General features: G+C 45.9%; 1 protein-coding gene across 1 annotated transcript; it reads right to left on the bottom strand.

Annotated features, from left to right (window-relative positions):
- Positions 1–9208: 9208 nt before the first annotated feature.
- LOC124647111 (protein Rf1, mitochondrial-like) lies at positions 9209–10678 on the bottom strand. The gene is made up of 2 exons (XM_047187095.1): positions 9552–10678; positions 9209–9391 (listed from the first exon to the last, which is right to left on the bottom strand). The coding sequence occupies exons 1-2, from the start codon at positions 10676–10678 to the stop codon at positions 9355–9357; spliced, it is 1164 nt and encodes a 387-aa protein (XP_047043051.1). The 3' UTR covers positions 9209–9354.
- Between the last annotated feature and the right edge of the window lie 8936 nt (positions 10679–19614).

Raw genomic sequence — 19614 nt, 5'->3', positions numbered from 1 at the left:
AAATATTGGCTTCAATAGTCCCACATCGTCCCCTTATGACAAGTTCCACCGATTTATATACCTTTGAAATTGCTTGCAATATCAGCCAAGTGAATCAATAAGAAGGAGCCCAATTGATTGATTCGGTGAATTAAAAGGAGGATGCCGGAGATCATAGCCAGGTTGAGGAAGACCAGAACCACGAGGTGGTCGGGTGGCGAGATATGCCGAGATGTGCGTCGGGGTGAGAGCGAGCGCTGACATCCAGAGGGCCGGAGGTTGGCCAGGAGCCGGAGAAGATGCCGTGGGATATGAGTTGGGACATCTACTGCGGTTACCGCCCGACCGTCAGGGGAAATCAGGGGTTCGTGACGGAAGCCAGGGTGAGGAAAAGAGGAGATCGATCAACGAGGTGGGTGGGTTTGACCGGATCGCTCGGGGTGGGCGCAGATGGCCGTCGGGGGAAGGGGAGGGTGGAGCTCAGTCACCGGGTAGTAGCTCGCCTCACAGTAGATCCAACCGGAGCCACGCCCCATTCTCCTCTTTGCTTTCTCGGCCGGCCGGCTCCCCTTCGCGTAATATTTCACAACGATTTTTTAATCGAAAATGTACAAATAAGGAGAACAACAAAAATCCTTACTTTCTCTATTCAGTTTGTCCGGGATGTGAAATACAAATTCAGTAGTTTAATCCATGTGTGTTCCTAAAACTATTTACGAGATACAATATACAATACTACACGAGTTGCTCAAAGTTTTTTCTCCAAAATAAAGACACAAAGATATCACACTTCATAAAAAAGACATGACATTTTAAGACCCCGGTACTAAAAATAAAAAGTTTTGTTAAGCTAAAACAGCCCACCAAAACATCTCGGGCTTTCGTCGCGGCGACGAGGAGCCTAGGCGTGGCTACATGAGGGATGCTTGTTGATCGTCGGGTGCTTGGAGTGGGAGAGGAGGTTTGGTGGTTGTGCCGGTCCCTGAGGGGCGGGCGCTATGTTTTGGGATTCATCGTTGGGCGAAAGCCTTGTCCTGGCGGCTGGCCGGGACCGACGACGGTGACGCCCTTTGGTGTCGCATCCTTCTTGAAGTCGTCGTCGAAGTGGTGTTCTCAATCCTCCGCCCAGGTTCTCCGGGGGAAACCCTAGATCCCTCGCGGGATCGGGCGTGGGCGGCGCTCTGTCGGTTTGCCTCTTGGGGCCTCGCTTTGGACGTCCACCGGACAGAGGGACCTGTGGAGTGCTTTGGTGGTTTTGGCGGAGGCGAGATTGTCTTCAGCCAGGCGGGACGCGGCCCTGGAGCCGGTGTGGTTGTTGGAGCGGTGGCTCCGGTCTTTCGCCTCCGCCTATTGTGTTGAGGTGGACCGTTTTACCGTCCCACCAAAATACATATTACAACTAGATGCCACTGTACCGGTTCCTCGTACGGGTTCGTCGTCTTCTCTTCTCACACGCCTGCAGACGCTGCCATGCGGATCATGATTTTTTTCTCAATTCAGGCCCATAAGAGAAATTCACAAGCAACCCGAACGAATCCATCCAGAAAACATACCATCGATACTAAGAGTTAAATAGTCCCACATCGTTCCCTTACAACGAGTGCCACCGGTTTATATACGATTGGAATTTGCCTTGAATATCAGCAAGGTGAATCAAGTACCACACCATTAATTGTTGTGAAATCTGCTAGGGACGGAGCTCCACGAGGCAGAGGATGATGGCGGCGCGTAGGTAGGGCTTGGCGGTCGAGGACGTTCTTGTGCTCGGAGACGCGGTCACAGAGAGCTCGTAGAGGCGGCTGCGGCGGAAGCAGGGAGGGCGGCAGCGAGAGAGGCGCTTCGGAGCGTCTCGAGGAGACGGAGTGAGGCACTCGGGCGCGGGGAGCGCCTCGGGTGTCTCCTGGCGTCGGGGGAGAAGAGAGCGAGCGAGGCAGAGGTGCGGGTGAGGAGAAGAGGTGGAGGGGTCGACCCGCGAAAACAAGAAGGCGAGGGGGTTTTCTGGAAAAGTGGCCGACATCGGGGGGTGGGAAAGGAAGAATGCCAGGGAGGCTATAGGGTTTCTCCACTGGTTGGGCCGCGGGTGCGCTCGATGGCCGGAAGTTGGGTCGCTGGCTGGGCCATTTGGCCTGCCCGGTTGGCTGGATGGTTTTCCTTTTTTATATATAAAAGAATTTTCTGTTTTTATTTTCTGGTTATTTTAAAGCCATTTTAAAAATAGTTTTAGGAACACAAAAATACCAGAAAATATAGTTTTAGTTTGGGGATAAAGAGAGAATAATTTTTGCAATAAAATATTGTTTTAATAAAATAATTTTGCTATGCGGTATTATAAGTCGGTGCAGCAAAGTCTCGCAAGTTAATTTTCTTAGAAGTAACATAACATGTTTCACCGTTGCTTGGAGTGTTCGAGTTTTTTTCTCCCGGTGCAACGCACGGGCACTTTTGCTAGTATTTTCAAAAAGGGGCTCCATCGCTCCCCAATCGATCGATCGCATCGCGTTCGCAGCTTCCCGCCGACCGGCGCGCGGGCGGATTCCGGACTCGCATCTTCTCGCCGGCGGACTCCCGCGCTCGCAGCTTCCCATCGGTGGACTCCCGCGCTCCTGGCAGCCTCGCGCCGGCGGGCCTCAGGTGGATCTCGCAGCGTCGCACTGGCTGGCGGGCGGCCTCTCGCCCTTGGCGGCGGCGATCTCTTGCGCCTCGCCGCCGCTGCTGGAACTCGCGCGGCTGTTGGAAGCCGCAGCTGCTGCTGCTCGAGCTCGCCACCGCTGGTGGAACACGCGCTCCGCCGCTGCTCGAGCTTGCCGCCGCTGGAGCTCGCCTCCTCCTGCGCCCATGCGTCCGCCTCGAAGGAGGTCGGCACCGCCGAGCCAGCATCTCCTCCCGGCCAGCGACGAGATCCTTCTCCCGCCAGCCACTCCCTCGAGCTCGCCTCTCGCCGCCGGTCTCCGCTCGCCTCCTGCGCCCATGCATCCGCCCAAAGGAGGCCGGCGCCGCCGGGCCAGCTTCTCCTCCCAAGTTCATGAAGCGGAGCAGCAGCCGGAGAATCCTGGAATCTGCAACCTGCTGCAACGTCTTGAGATCCTGCAATTTGCATCACAAGTTGAGATCAATATTGTGTATCTTGTGTGAAATTTAACTGTAATGATTACTGCACTTTTCAGTACATGTCGATGAAGCAGAGTACTGTACTCCTTACTCATTCATACTCCTTGTGTGAAATTTAAATGTAATGATTACTGCATTTTTAGTACTATATCTAAATTTCAATTGTACTCCAAACATACCAGGAAGGCCATGTCTCTGTTGTTGAGTAAACATAAAAGGCCAAGAGACTACAGTAGGATTTATGCTGTCAAACATACCATGTCTCAGTTGTTGAATTTGTCATTCAGGAAGATAGCATGCAAATGCCCTTAAGCTTGGAACTAAAAAGCACATCTCTACTTAGAGTTTGTCATTCAGGAGTAAGTCGATGCCCTTGGTCCATTTTAGCCAGCCTTCTTTTTGTATGTCACTAGACATCTTGTACTCCAAAGAGTACATGTAAATGTAGCTCCAGAAATGAGTAATCAAAATATAGAAGTGGACATTTATTCTGTAAATGTGGTAATTCAGATAACTTGGGAGTAATTCATATTGCACATACTCCACGTACAGTACTCACCCAACAGAAGATCCACTAGTTTGTATTACCAAGATATATGAGGCACTTGATAGAACTGACAAGACAGATCAGAAAAAGAAAAGCATAATTGTACCTCAGCCAAGATGAAGTGAACTGTACTCCAGTGACCCATTGCATTGTAGTGCTCTCTGCTAAGTACTTGTTGTGTCCAGTGCCGCCCCAAAGACATCCTGCGAAAAACGATACAACCTTGTGTCAAGATCATACACATTACAAAAGTGTCATTTGTCCCTGTAGGAGGAATAGAGGATGCACATTCAGTTCCAGATTCAGTTACAGGGACAAAGTACTTGTTGTGTAGGCAGTACAACATAATGATCATGCTGGACAATTGATAAAATTCTACTCCATTGTAAAAGCTTGTTAGAAAAAATAGCTTGCTACTCCAATGTAAACATACTTTAGACATGTTATGTAGTAAGGGTTTAATTGATTTGCTATAGGAAGCTACTCATTTTTACGTTTTATTTTACTCCCTTGATGAGGGCATGTCTCATTTACAGGCTTTTAGACTAGAGAGAAAATCTGTCCCAACATTCTACAAGCTGTGCTTGTTAATTTGTGACTTCTAAAAACTTTACTCCATTGGAGTATCTTATCGCCCTATGTTCGAGTCGGTACTAGGCAGCTGGTATTGGTGCCTCATGTGATGCACCCACATCCTTTTTTTGACAGCACTACTGCTAGTCAGATAGCAAATGAACTGGTTGACTGAATCTCACAGGGATTATCATAGGAGTACTTATCAGGCTATTTATTTATTTATCATTTCTAACCCAAACATCATTATGTACACTAGAAAGTTAACCTCTAGTGTACTTTAGTAAAGCTAAAAATCTAATTTGCATAACACCCAGAGGTTTTATGCGTTGTAGGCTTCTACCCATGGTTTCCAGGGACCATATGTTCTCTGCAACTACTCCCATAACAACTGAATTTTCTAAACCTTGGGAGTATAACCATAAGATTTCTGAAACTATAAGTGGCACAAGCGGTAACGCATAAGTTTTCTGCAACTACTCCCATAACACTGAATTTTGTAAACCTGGGAATACAACCATAAAAACTGAATTTTCTAAATTTGCAACTACAACCATAACAGCTTATAAGTTATCTGGTTTGCTTGAAAAAAGTTGTTATACTGTACAAGACATAGTGCAAAACAAAACACAATTCAATTCATGTGTTAATCCAACAATAAAGTGCTCAATGTAAGCACAGCTCAGTCAGTAATTGGAGAAACCAGAGAAAATCTTGCAAAAAATGCAACAGAGGAGGAAAAAAACTCACTTCATGCGTTACTCCAACAGCAAGGTGCTCAATGCCAGTTGCGATCTTGACTTCCCACTAACGAAAGATCCAAACTTTTGCTGCTCACCAACAATTGACTGTCCATGATTAGGTTTCAAGTGCAAGTTTTTTGGCTGTTGATTTACCTCTGATACTCCGGCAAGCAGTAGCTCCCTTGTATTCCGGCGAATTTTGCAGAAGAGCGAGACAGCCGGAAACGTGGAGCTCAGGCGGATAAAGCACCACCACGCCATTGGACCTCGAGCGGATCAAGCAACCAGCAACAACACCGAGACTGGAGCTCCGTCGTGCCACTACCAGCAACAACACTGAATTGGGACTCTGCCAGCCACCCACCTTGACTTCAGCTCCGCTGTGCCGCCACCACCGCCACCGCAAGAGTTCCGGTAGAAAAATCCCCATTTTTAGGGCAAAATCGTTGGGCAGGACAGGATGAGAGCGCCGCCACGTGGGAGAAGGAGAGGGGACCGCCCGTGACGCGAAAGAAGGAGCGGCGTCGGGAGGTGGTCGCCCGCGACCAGAGCAAGGAAGAGGAGTCCCGTGGACAGAGCAAGGGACCGCGTGGATGGTATTTTTTGTCTGGAAAAAGGCAGGGGGTTCGCAAAATGTTCGGTCCGACACCTAATCCGTGATGGAGGGAGTACAAACAGATAGATAACTGCTACTGCGAATCTACTTCTCCCTTCAGAATAGCCGTAAATGTGTACAAACAGAGTAATGTGAATCTACTGGTCACTAGCTAGTAGTACTATTATTTTGCTGAGACAAGAGATTCGGCGAAAGGTGTACTAGCCATATATGCCGGTGGCTGAACTGAACTTCTGCAGGCAGCACATCAGTTCGAGCACAAAGGCTGTAATAAGGACAACCCTTTAGTTTCAGACAGAGAGGCACATTTTACACAAACAGTAATCACACAAGGACCCAGATTGAAGGTACATATGTTCAAATCTTGACAGAATAAACCACAGATGATAATGTACAGATGCACAGAAAACACCAGGCTGCAGGTTGCATGAAATATCACCAGGGAAAATAATCACCTCATTTCCAGTCATGCATCACTTCACTGTTTAGTTCTTGTTTCTGAAATCTGTACAAGTTCAGACCAACCTTTTCAGGTTTAATTGTTGACATTTTCTCTTTCATTTTCAGCATATGCGATTTTTCCATACCCTTACGAAGTTACGAGCCCTCTTTCATTCCTCTGCTAAAAATTAAGTGTGAGGAGACAACAAAAGGAGAGTATTTGGACATAATACTATACACGATGTCAAAAGTTCACCATTGTCGAAACCAGATTACAACGGTCATCGAATACAAACTGCCTAAGGGTTCCTCTAGGTCTGAACCAGTAGTCAAGGATTAAACCTTAAAAGGCTGATGTATAATTTGCAGTAGAACAAATCTTTCCTAAAATTACATTTTTCTTGTGGACCTATCTTTGATCTTCTAGTGTACTAGTAACCGAGCACATGCAAAGCACGTCATAATCAAACCAAAAATATTAACCTCCATCAAAATTCCGTAGGTACACAAATCACAATGGAGATAAGTGTATATATCTGGATTTAACATCATGCAGAAGTTGAAGAACAAATAAAGTAAGAGTATATAGAAGGAAACTTAAAACAGATGCCGAGCTACACATAAGAGTATATAGAAGGAAAACTTAAAATACACATCGCAAAATCTTTATAAGAAAATAAAAAATAAAGTACGTACATAGAGCGGCCATTTTCACTTGGATGCCTTTTGCATGACATAAATGTTGTTCTGCAGGTAGAGAGGACAGTAAAAGAATTATTCTTTTAATACGCAATGTTCCCTTCTTCCTAGTGAAAAACATGTCTTAACCTGTGATATATGCAAACTGGCATTTGCAAAAGATATATATGAGCATAATGATCTTGAGTTAATGTCCTCCAGAACCGAAGTGTGTTATTAATATTTTATCTTGTAATTATGTATTGTTGTCTTCCAAAGAAGAATAAGTATATGATTATAGTTAAGAATACAAAATTATGTTGGGGCCTAAAGAGAAAAAAAATTGGATTACGTTGCTCCATGCTAACCATATACTAATCAAGAAAACAATATTGATATTAATGTCTATCAACTGTCAGAATGCCCCCTCACCTTAGCAAACCCAATGCACCATAAAATGTACACTACTGATATGTGTGTTCGCATTGTTATGTTTCTTGCCACTAGCAGACTATTTGTCCTGCGTGACACAACGGCAGTACTACCTGATGTTGCCTTCCGTAAAAAATAATCAAGTAATACATCAAATTTACTGATTGTTATGCTCATATGTACATATGTTATGCTCATATGTACATCAACATTAGCAGTAGCCGACTCTAAAAAGGAACACTAACATTAGATGGACAACACACCGTATGAAATTTGGTCGGTCTGCAATTATTCCCATGCCTTGCAACGGGGAGAATAAACGAACTGCATCGCTAGAGCGCAGAAGGCAAGTTCTCGCTGGTTCACCTGTTAACCGATTAATAAAGTTCAGTAGTTGATGCATTAGTGAGAAGGGTCTATGTCACGCTTAGAGTTGTTTGGGTTCTGAACAGGTAACTCATTGCACACGAGAATATGTAATGTAAAACAGAAGAGGATATGCAATATCTACAGTATGAACACAGTGGGATTTGTGGCTACAAAATGATATGCACTAGATCCATAAAAAATAAAGAGAAATATGCATGGACGAAGCAGAATTGCAACTCGGACATTATCATTATTGCATTAAACAGAACCAAAACCAAGACAGAAGTTAGATCTATCTATTTGTGTCCAGCTGTAGTTATACAAAGAAGATTTGAAAACAAAACGTTTGCGTTGACACGAACCTGATAATCAAACTGTTAGTGGCGGATAGGAATACATCAATACAGGAGGGATTTATTTTAGTAACACATGTTAATATCTCATCAAGAGGGAGTTAATAGATCCATATATAAAGTTGCAAGGGAAGATCGTGCGGAATAAAAACTTGAAGATGATATGCATACAGTAGTGCTAATGATCACTGAAGGATACTGCAGCAACACTGACCCTCATGAGAAGAAAGAGCCAGTCAGAAGTTGTAGATTGTACAATAGTGTTCCCATAGCCTCCTTTCCATCACTGGATGCATGGAAAACATACATGACCAAATAGTTGAAAGAGAGCTCTGAACCATGCCAAGGCTTATCACCTGAGTCAAGTCCATCAAATGACTCCATCAAAAAATTGGTACTTGGCTGGGAGCAAATTTATTTGTTCCCGATATTTCCCTTTCCCCGAAAAGAGAGACAATAGCAATGAAGTAGTTGAAGCTTCAAGTGAGATGCTCTTCCCATCAACTTTAGACATATAATTTCCAGCCTTGACTATTTCCCCCTTTTCCAGTAATGTTCTGATGATATCATTTACAAGACGAGAGCTGGGAGCACAACCACTCTTCTCCATTGATGAGAACATACTGTCAGCTTCTTCCATTGATCCTTCTTTTAGAAGGTTCTGTATCATTGTGCCGTAAGTAGACGCATTAGGTACCAGCCCACTGGCTGATATCCCAGCAAACAAATCTTTAGCTTCTTCTATTTTCCGAACCTTGTACATTGCATTAATCATGGTATTAAGTATTGCAATATCAAACTTCACATTCATTGAACCTAATTTCTGGAACATGACGATTGCCTCATCGGTGCAATTATTTCTACAAAGTCCCCCAAGGATTATTCTGTATGTGGAAATGCTCACTGTTGTTTCACTTTCGATCATCTCCTTGAACTTTTTCTTTGCAGCAACAGTTTCCCCGGAACGAAATAACCCATCCAGTATGATGTTATATGTAACGGTTGTAGGTTTAATTTTCTTATGCGACATTTCTCTAAACAGACTCAACCCATCATCGATACTTCCATTTTTAAGATAGCCATCAATAAGTGTATTATACGTAACAACATCAGGCTGAATGCCAACTGATACCATGGAATCAAGCACTCGAGATGCTTTCTCCATCTTGCCGACTAAGCAATATCCATCAATCAGCGAATTAAATGTAATGATACTAGGCGTCTCACCTATCTCTATAACCAAGTTGAAGATATCGTGTGAATCCAACACCCTTCCTTCTTTGCATAGACTGTCTATTATTGAACTGAAGAACACGATGTTAGGATGAGGAATACCTTTGTTCATCATTTCATAAACCAAGTCCTTAGCTTTCCCTAAATCACCGTGTGTACAACAGCCCTGAATTAGGGTGTGATAAACAGCTGTGTTTGGTTGTACCCTGATGTAAATCATCTGACTTAATTTGTCCATAGCATCAGCCAGCCTGCCCATTCTACAAAGTGCAGTTATTATACTTAAATAGGTGAATACATCTGGACTGACTCCTTGTTCCTGCATTTGCGTAAGTATGAGCATAGCTTCATCCATCATTCCATGTTTAGCATATGCATCAATTAAGATGTTGAAAACATGAGAGTCGGCTACAATACCACTGTCTACCATCGAATTAAAGAGATTAATCATATCAACAAAGCATCCTTCAGACGCATACCCGTGGATCAGAGCGCCATACGTGACGATGTTAGGTTTGTGGCCCTTGGCGGTCATAGAATCAAAAACACCTGCAGCTTCTTTGGTTCTTCCATGCTTGCAAAGGGATGCCATGAACGAGCTCCAAGTAACAATATTTGGTATGAGACCCAGGCTTGTCATTTTTCTGAACAGTCTACTTGCCTCTTTCCACTTGCCCAAACTGGAATATCCATGTATGATGCTAGTATATGTCACTTCATTCGGCTGAACTCCTCTTTCAACCATTTGCCGAAGGAACAACTCTGCCTTGTCCATTACTCTGGCCTTGCACAGCGCATCAATAATCGAGTTATATGTCACAACATCTGGCACAACCATTTGCTGCATTTCATGGAATAGATCACATGCCTTGCCAATTTCGCCTTCCTTAAAGAAGCCATGGATGACGGTGTTATATGTGACCACATCAGGGGAGCAGGCACCTCCATCTTTCCTCACTTTTTGGAGCAAGTCGAGCGCTTGTTGGCTTCTGCCATCTTCACACAAGCCCTTCAGAACGATGTTGTATGATAAGGCATCAGGCACACACCCGAGCTCGGACATCCTATGAAACAGCACGTTCACAGCCTCGTCCGTGCGTTTTGCATAGCAGAGGCACTTGAGGAGGGTGCTGCCGATGATGACATTTTTCTTGAGGCCCGTCCTGAGGAGGAGGCCGAAGAAGGCAAGCCCTAGGTCCGGGCGAAGCGCGCGGCAGCAGCAGTTCATGAGGACGCCATACGTGAAGATTGTGGGCCGCGCCACCCGCGGGACAGCTTCTTCTCGGCGCGCCCGGTTGAAGAGGGCGATGGCGAGGGCAGACCCATCTCTACAGGCTCCGGAGTCCGGCGCACGGGCGAGGGCGGCGAGGAAGCTGTCCAGGGAGCGCTCAGAGACCGGGGCGGCCTGCCGTAGCAAATCGTCGAACAGGTGGTGCGCGTCCTCCGGGCTGAGCGTGCCGGCGCGGGCGCGCTCCGTGGCCGCGGCAAAGGCGGCGTGGGGAGACCAGGAGCGTGAGGGCCGTGCGGGGGAGGTGGTGGTGGTGGTGGAGGAAAGGCGGCGGCGGATGCGGGACACGGGCGTGGTGGTGGAGTAGCGGGGAGGCATCAGGATCTGCCGTGGCGGGGAAGCAGCGCGGCGAGATATCCCACGAGGCGTCCAGCTCTGAGGAGGCAGCCCCGCCGCGAGCTAACCACCCCCGACGGCGAGCTTCTTGCCGGCGAGACGGAGAATCAGTTTCAGAGAATCGATTGGATTTTCTTTTTCGGTGCATGACTTTCTTGTGTTCGGCAGTTGCGTTCTGAAACATGCCAACTCTGTGTTTGTTTAGACTAGAATACAATATTAAAAAGTAGGACCTACTTCAGTTTGGGTAAAAATGACAAAACTCCAAATGTCATCTCCAATTGCCCGATGCAAACGGACCCAAAGTGATCCTTTGAACCGGGATTAAAATTTTGCGTCTTCACCCTTGCCCAGCAACCCGGCGCAAAAATGCTCAGCTAGAAGCAAACGAGGCCTAAATTTGCGTCGGATGCGTCGGCGCGGTCACTGCATGGTCGTGCCGCTTAACCATTTGCTTCTCCCACGGTCCCGCCTAGCAGTGACCTAGCCCGATGCGTCTTCGCAACGGCGCGTAGGTACTTGCAAGATGGCATCCCTTTTTTTCTTTAGAGAAACTCCCACCGCAAAATTTATATATTAAGTATGAAAACACTGTACAGAGATATTTATATCAAAAGGAAAGAAAAGAGCTATCTAAATCTGAACTTTAAGCCAGTTATCAAAGGAGATCTTATGTTTCTGCTTTATTTTATAAGAGAGCATTCTCAACTCCTTCAGGTAAATTGCTTTCTAGCTTTAACAGTCTACGTTACGTTAATGGTGATGCCTTGCCTGCCGAGCGCCCGCCGCGTACCACTGCCAATGAGATTTAATTGCATTGACAAGCGTGTCGCCCTCTCGGTTGCCTCCAGCGTATAAAAAGAGGGGCGCGCACGGCTGCCTCATCCCCTCCTCAACCTTAACCGCCACACAATCTCCACCGTAGCGTCGCCTCGCACCTCCCCTCTCACAGGCCCTGCGAGGGAATCCATGGCGGGTCGAGGTGGCCCGTGAGGTGGTCGAGCTCGCGGGAGCGGCGGGGGCTGGAGCATCAACGCCCCCGCACTCGTCGTCGCCTGCGCCGTCGTTGTCTTCGTCTTCGCATGAGGCGAGGTACTTCGTGTTCCTCCTCCGCATCGACGAGGACCCCCTCGGCATGAAGCGGCTCCTAGACAAGTTCGTCGACAGCGCGGAGCCGGCCGAGTTGCAGCTACGGGAGGCCAGCTGCAACTTTTGCTGGTGGCATGTCGAGGTCTTGTTCAACGGGCAGGGCAAGATGTACCTACACACACCGGGTGGAACAAGTTTGCATGCGACCTCAACCTCGAGGCCGGCTGCAAGATCACCTTCCTCTACGAAGGCGACAGCGAGATGGTCATCAAGGTGTTCGATGAGACATTCTGCCGCGGCGGTACCACACCGGCGAGTCCGGCTCGGGCACCAACAGTACTGCCAGAGTATTCTTCAATTGCAGTGAAGATGGCCACCGAATTTGAGCCACTAGTGTCGGTTTCTAGATGTTCTTCGTCAGGAGAAGGCCAGGCACACCAGCTGAATTTTCTGGTTTTAGTAACCGAGTGTTCTTTCTTCGTAGCAAAAAATGCGAAGGGCACCATAACACACTAGTTCGTTATGTAATGTTTTAACCATGTTCCAAACTATGTAGTATTTTCTGTAATGTACCTATTTTATGTTTAAATAAAAAAAAGAACAGGTAAAAAGATTATGGAACCCCAGGCGCAAACAGATGTGCAAACAAAAATAACCATTTGGTCACCATGGGCCGACGCAAATGGTCGATGCGGTCAATTTAGGCATCCATTTTGCGCCGACCGTTGGAGATGTCCTAACCATTCTAAAAAAAAAACTCACACGCATCTCTCGAAATAACAAAAGGAAGTTTGAGTAGATCAAAGAGAGCAACAAGCCAACAAATCAGGACTGTTTGTCCTCGGGTTTCAAGCACTATACGCAAAGAACTACTCCCTCCGTCGCGATTTAGATGTCGGAAGTGTAGTTCAAAGGATTTTTTTCATTTCCACCCTTTTATATTTTCAAAAAGGGGCTCCATCGATCGCATCGCGTTCGCAGCTTCCCGCCGGCCGGCGCGCGGGCGGATTCCGGACTCGCATCTTCTCGCCGGCGGACTCCCGCGCTCGCAGCTTCCCATCGGTGGACTCCCGCGCTCCTGGCAGCCTCGCGCCGGCGGGCCTCAGGTGGATCTCGCAGCGTCGCGGCCGGGCTGGCGGGCGGCCTCTCGCCCTTGGCGGCGGCGATCTCTTGCGCCTCGCCGCCGGCTGCTGGAACTCGCGCGGCTGTTGGAAGCCGCAGCTGCTGCTGCTCGAGCTCGCCACCGCTGGTGGAACACGCGCTCCGCCGCTGCTCGAGCTTGCCGCCGCTGGAGCTCGCCTCCTCCTGCGCCCATGCGTCCGCCTGAAGGAGGTCGGCACCGCCGAGCCAGCATCTCCTCCCGGCCAGCGACGAGATCCTTCTCCCGCCAGCCACTCTGTAATAACCCAGAACATAGGAACAACGAAGGGTAGATTTAGAAATGGGATGTGCATTTCATCGCAAAACGGGGGAAATTTTCGCGCCTTATTGCAACTAAACCTAAGAGGGATCGAGGTTCTCTCTCATTTTGCATCTAGGGTTAGGCAATGTGAGTTAGGGAAATTTCGACATGATCTCTTTTGTAACTTGTTACTTTGGGGAATGTTTGCATTTGATAAGTGTTAAACATTTAAATATAAACATCACACAATATAAACAATGAATTTAAAATTCAAACACAAGATACAAATTCAAATCATTTTGAATTTCAAAGTAAATATCAAATACAATATTTAATCAAGAATATACACATTACATAATACAAAAGCTCATAAACCAAAAACTTGAGCTTTATTGATATACAACACAATTACAAAGTCTTTACAATATTCTTGATACAAGAATTGAGATATAATGAACAGAATAAAAGAAAAGGAAAAATTACAAGTTTAATTCTAAACTAAACCTAAACTAAGTGTCTTGAGGATGATCTTCTGGTCATATTCACCTTCAAACCTGCAAATCAAATAACAGGTACTAGCCAGAATACAAGTGTTAGCAAGATTCAGTTTAGACAGTTAGCGAAATAACACAAAGTTCGGTTTGGACAGTGAAACTGTCACAGCACACTTGTACTTGTCCAAAAATCCTGGACAGCATCAGATAAACATAGGCAGACCAGCACTGAGCAAGCCACAGGGGCTCAAGTTTCACCATATGAAGGCTGTTGCTAGCCAAGCAACAGCAAGGCAATGCAAGGGGTGAGTCATAAAGTAACCAGAGCTTGTGTGTCATGGCCAGGGGAGAAGTAGAGACCATATAAATAGCACACAAACCCTAGAACCGAGTGCACGATCGATCGGATAAGATCACCGGGTAAGGGTGAAGCAAGAACAAGCACAGTTCATCCAGTTCATAACCAAGAACAGAAACCAACACACCCAACTTAGCCACCAGGAATCATGGTGACCTGAGAAGATCAACCAGAATCTGGAGGTGAAGGGCTGTGAACAGAAACCCCAAGTCTGCATCAACACAAAATCTCATACTAGGAGCTGGAATAAGGTATACCAAGTTCCTGGAGCAGATCCAATGGATCTAATCCATAAAACATGCATGACATAGTCATGGGGTTGAGCAGATGCTCAACAGGGTGAATCATCACTTGGTTTTCACCAAGGATTACTGCCAGTCAAAAGCTACTAAAACAGAAACCATCCAGATACAAATCATGTGCACAGAGGCTAGAAAGCATGCACAGATACACACTAGCAAGATCACATGCACAGATAGCACCAGTAGATAGCAAAGATTAGCAACTGAGACTACACGGAAGATCCTAAGCAAGCAACCATCGAAACCCTAGATTTCTTCACAGGCAAGCATATTGGCATTCATACTTACTATGATCCCCTAATATGCAAGCAAAGTTGAGTAGCCAACAAGATCCAACCACTTGGTGAGCAACCGATCGATAGCAAGGCTACCGAGGTCACATCACACTTAGCACCAAATAAGAGCAAGCCAAATAGACCACATCACTATCCGGAAATGGATTCGAGTTTGATTGCTTGTAAAAGAATCATGAACAACAAACTCATATACAAGCAAGACATTTAAATCATCACTGCATAAGCAGTTCATCGAAATTAAGTAATCTAAGCATGAATTTATCACAGATCCATGCTAAGCATGACAAGAGCATACTGTTAAGCAACACAATTTAATTCATAGCCACTAGAGCAAGTCTAGATAGCTAGAAATAAGCCACAGTACAAGTAAGCAACAGCACAGGGATGCTTGAGCATCAGCATCACCAAATAAGTGAATCATTTAATCACAATGTTAGCCAGTAAGCAATCACTGACAAACAATTGATCAAATTGATCGATCATAGCAAGCCAAGCTACACAGAGAGATTTGCCAACAAGCAAGAAATGATCCAATGGATCATTGGATTGCAGAATTAGTACTCGAATCATATCACGGGCACCTCCGGCACACACACAAGTGTCACGGATGCATCACAAGTGCACCTAGACAAGCAAGCATGATAGACCAGGTGAGCATAAGCAAGTCATAACCAATCATAGCATGGCATAGATAGCTCTTGAGCAAGCACGGTAGAGCATGGTAAGTGTAGATCATGCTAGGGGTAGCAACAAGGCAAGCATAGCATGAACAGCAAGCAAAGCGAGCATGTGCCGGTACCAGAAATGGTAATTGGGCCATGAGCTTGCGATAAACCGAAGCACGATAAGATTGCGCAGCGAGTAGCATAACTCTAGATGATCACAAGATCACCGAGAGAGTGACATAGCATGAGGAGGAAGAAGCACGGTAACAAGGGGAAGCGCACGGAAGAGAAGGAGGAGGAGCATAGGACTTACCCGCGCTCTGGAGGCGGAAACTACGGCATGGCGAGGCAGAGTGCCCGCGCGGCCATAGCGAGCTGCAAAGCCGGGAAGTCGCCGGCGTTACGCCGACGAACACCACCACGAGCAGACACAGCATGGAGACGACGGCACGGGCGCCGCAAGCAGCACCCGCGCCAGGTCGGTCTCGGAGGCGCACACGTCGACGACGAAGGCGAGAGCTCGTCGGAGACCGCCAGATCGCCCATGGCGATTCTCCAGGAGATCCAGATCAAGGCGATTCGCCAGGAGAGGACGAGAGGAGAGAAACGGCTCGGACAGATCGATAGGTCTGCTCGAGGCGGTTCTAGATCGGTAGGTGGCCACGGCGGAGGAGGCCGGTGATGGCCGGAGCAGGGCGGCGGCCATGGCGGCGACGCCATCGCCTCAGGGTCGCCAGAGATTAGGGTTGAGACGAGTGAGAAGAGGGCCGAGTGAGAGTGAGAGTGGTGGGCCGCTTCGGCGCCACCAAACCCAAAAGGGGGCCAGCCTATTTGGGCCGTCCCCGAGTTAGGCTAATTGGGCTGGGCCCAATATGAGTCCAAGGGGTATTTTGGTCATTTTTCATTTAATAAAAGACCAAAACTTTACCAAATTTTAATAAATCATAAACAACTCTAAAAATCCAATAAAAATTGGATTTATGTATGAAAAATAAATCTTAACAAGAATAAAATATGAAATGGAATTTAAGAAACAAATTCAAAATTATGAATTTTCAGAATTCAAATAATAACTTGGAATTTTAAATTATTATTTCCTTGTACTTAAAATTCAAGGAAAAATATCAAATAAGTTCAAATACTTATTTTCAAACATTTCAAAATGAAATTCTAATATTCCATGTCATATCTATTGCAAAGGGTATTTTTTCAAGAAAATACTATAATCCTTTTTATTCCAAAACTATGGAGGTAACTCTATAATTTCAAATTATTTTGGAATGACTAAGGTAATTATCAAGTAAAATCATTTTACTTTGAATTGTTGTACTTTGTGTGAATTACAATGATTAATACTTTTAAATCAATTGTAAATTACCGTCAAAGACATAAATCTTAAATACAACCCTAAATTGTAATAATTCAATGGGGTAAAGGGATTCAACATAAAATAATACATCCATGATTGCATTATTTGGATTTTTATAACATTGTCCTTACCGGACAATGATGCTTCTTACGAGAACCCGAGGTCCAGGTTCCATCAACTGCATTGAACTGCACTATCTCGCAGTCCACAGGCAAGTTCACCCTTGCTCATATCAACTTGATTATTTTCTACTACTTTAATGCAAAGCTATATACTTATCATTCCTGCATTGCAAACGAAATGTTATTTTCCAACTATGAATATGACTATGTGGATGGCAATGGAACCATGGTATGTGTTGATATGGTGGAGGTTCCATTGCAATGGGTTATATCACCCTAGGATTAAATTACCAATGCCGTCCAGTGATTCTAGCGCCGTACAAACCGCGTTGACCATGAGATCTATAATGGCTCGCGGGAAGCCGGTCGTATCTTTTCCCTTCGCACGCCAACGGATTGGTAGAGCCGGCGGGGTGTTGGAGGCACTCGCCGTAGGTTGGGATAGCCTTTTAAATCCCCATCCATTAGTGATGATGGCTCTACGATCTATGAAGGATTGTCCAAAGTACACCATGAGTAAAGCCGTATTATCGGGGGAAGTCTACCGGAGGTGTGCGGGTGGACAAAAGGGTGGGTTTGCGGTCGCGGAGAAGGCGGTGTGGGCTTGGATCTTTATACCCGGCCTCACACCAAAGGAAGTGTGAACGGGGGCAAGTCCCTGCGGATGGCAAAAAGGGTGAGATCTCTTGTGGGAAAAGTAACGCACCTCTGCGAGTGTATCAAATTGTGGTCGTCACTCCTTGTTCCGGGAAGGGAACTGCGAACGCGGCAGGAAAGGAACTCCACGAAGTTCGGTCAACTCGTGAAGACCGACGGGCATAGTTTTCATAATAAAAGCAACCTTTTGAAGAAATGTTTTCAAAACATGCATTGACCTGCGATTTCCTGATCAATGGTCGTAGCTAGTGCATCAAACACCTTTTATTCTTTTAGAACTTGCTGAGTACCTCTGTACTCACTTTCTTTCGACACCCTTGCTAGACTGTGATCCCGAAGTGGAGGCTATCAACGATGGGGCACCAGAAGGAAGCTACGAGCTGGTCTACGAAGAACTCGATCTTACCGGCGGAGTGGAAGGCGTAGACTATGGGATAGTCTACGGACTCGGATGACACGGAGGTGGAGGAGTAGTGACATACCTTAGCATCATAGAGCCGAGCAACGTAGAACTTACCTAAATAAGTTGTTGAGCTCTTTTCATCTTTAGTATAAGTTGTAATGGTACTTTAGTAGTCTCTTAGGGTGTTCTCATAGGACTCGTGAGAATACCAACTTGTAAGACAATGTTTGTAATAAAGTATGGAGTGTTATGACCTGCAATGTTTCTGTTGTACCACTCTGAGGGATATGGCAATTTGTGAGGAAGCCCCTTCACAAAGATCATATCAACGACTTGTATACTACAACATGCAGGGGTATGCTGGGGTCACCGCAGCTGGTATCAGAGCAAATGTTGCGACCTTAGGTTGGAAAAACCTAGTATAGGGAAGAAACCTGTAGGAGTCTAGTAGAAATAGTAAAGGATTCTCTAGAAATATGGTGGTTATTCACTTGAGAATAGCAAAACCATATATTTTAGTGCGATAATTCTTTATTATAGCTATTATGATGCATTATCACTACTAATATTCTGCTTTTGTATACAGCCATAATGGCGAACACTTTTCCCAAGAGGACTTTGAGGAAAGTTGAGGGTTGGCTTGGTGATTATGATGGACCAATAACAGCTCTCCTGTGTGGGATGTTGAAGGAACTTCATTGCGATCCACGGATACTGTTATCAAGTATACTTACTATGATGGGGAAATCCTAGCCAAGTGCGAGTATCGGTCCAACTACCGGAAAAACTGCACGATGAGTCGTATAATGCCATACGGAGAAGCCAAAACTATCACCACAGACCTACCATATGGGCCTATTCAAGGCAATCCTTGAGATAAGGCAGCACAAGTCAGTAGAACTCCTATGTTCAGAGTTTTCTCATATACCTCATGCCGAGGAAGATGAGGATCCCACTCTTAATCATTTGGTGTTAGCCCACAAAAGTCCTGAAGCTGCAGCACAGCACATGGATAGCTGTAAGTCTTTATTGACCACGATGTATCTTTTACACATGAAGATGAGAGGTGAGATTGACCACATGCTAGCTGAGTTCACGGACCCTGATAAAGTCCAAACTCGGATGCATGACTTGAGGGCACAACCACAACATACTACACCCTTCTTTAACCCGCACGGTGATGTAGATTTGAGTGACCGAGTGGTTCAAGAGAAATCTACCTACAAGAGACCCACTTACACCTAACTTTGTTCCGCACTATCCACATGTGTCGACATCATATGATACTGGATATGGGGAGACCACTCATGGAACATAAATTGCTCGGAGTCACCAATCGAGAACTCGACGGGTTGGCGTTTCGGGGAACCTTTTGGTGATGAGGAGGAGCCAATTCCATGTGATACCGGAGATGAGAGTGAGGCGGTTAACCCAAATGTTAACCAACACTACGAGCAGGAAGAGAAAGGTACCGATTCCATTTCTTTAGATTTGGAGATGGGTATATCTAAACCATCACGAGTACGAAGTAGGTGAGAGTTCCGGAACAAAGAAAAAGAAGAAGAAGAAGATGAGGGGTCAAGTGAATAGGAATCCTCCATGGATGACTGGAGAAGAGGCACTGTATTCCACTGGGGATATGTATGAGTCTTTATCTAGTTACTTTGGAATGACGGATCTCTGTCTCGGCACTTCGTCCGATTCAGATTACGTACCTACTGGAAGGACCTTTGTTCCGGACGGTGTTCGGAAGACTAGTCG

This window comes from Lolium rigidum, chromosome 4, assembly GCF_022539505.1.
Source record: "Lolium rigidum isolate FL_2022 chromosome 4, APGP_CSIRO_Lrig_0.1, whole genome shotgun sequence".
In the NCBI taxonomy this organism is placed as follows: Eukaryota; Viridiplantae; Streptophyta; class Magnoliopsida; order Poales; family Poaceae; genus Lolium; species Lolium rigidum.
Note: the sequence above shows the minus strand (reverse complement) of the source record. Positions and strands in the feature narration are given on the sequence as shown.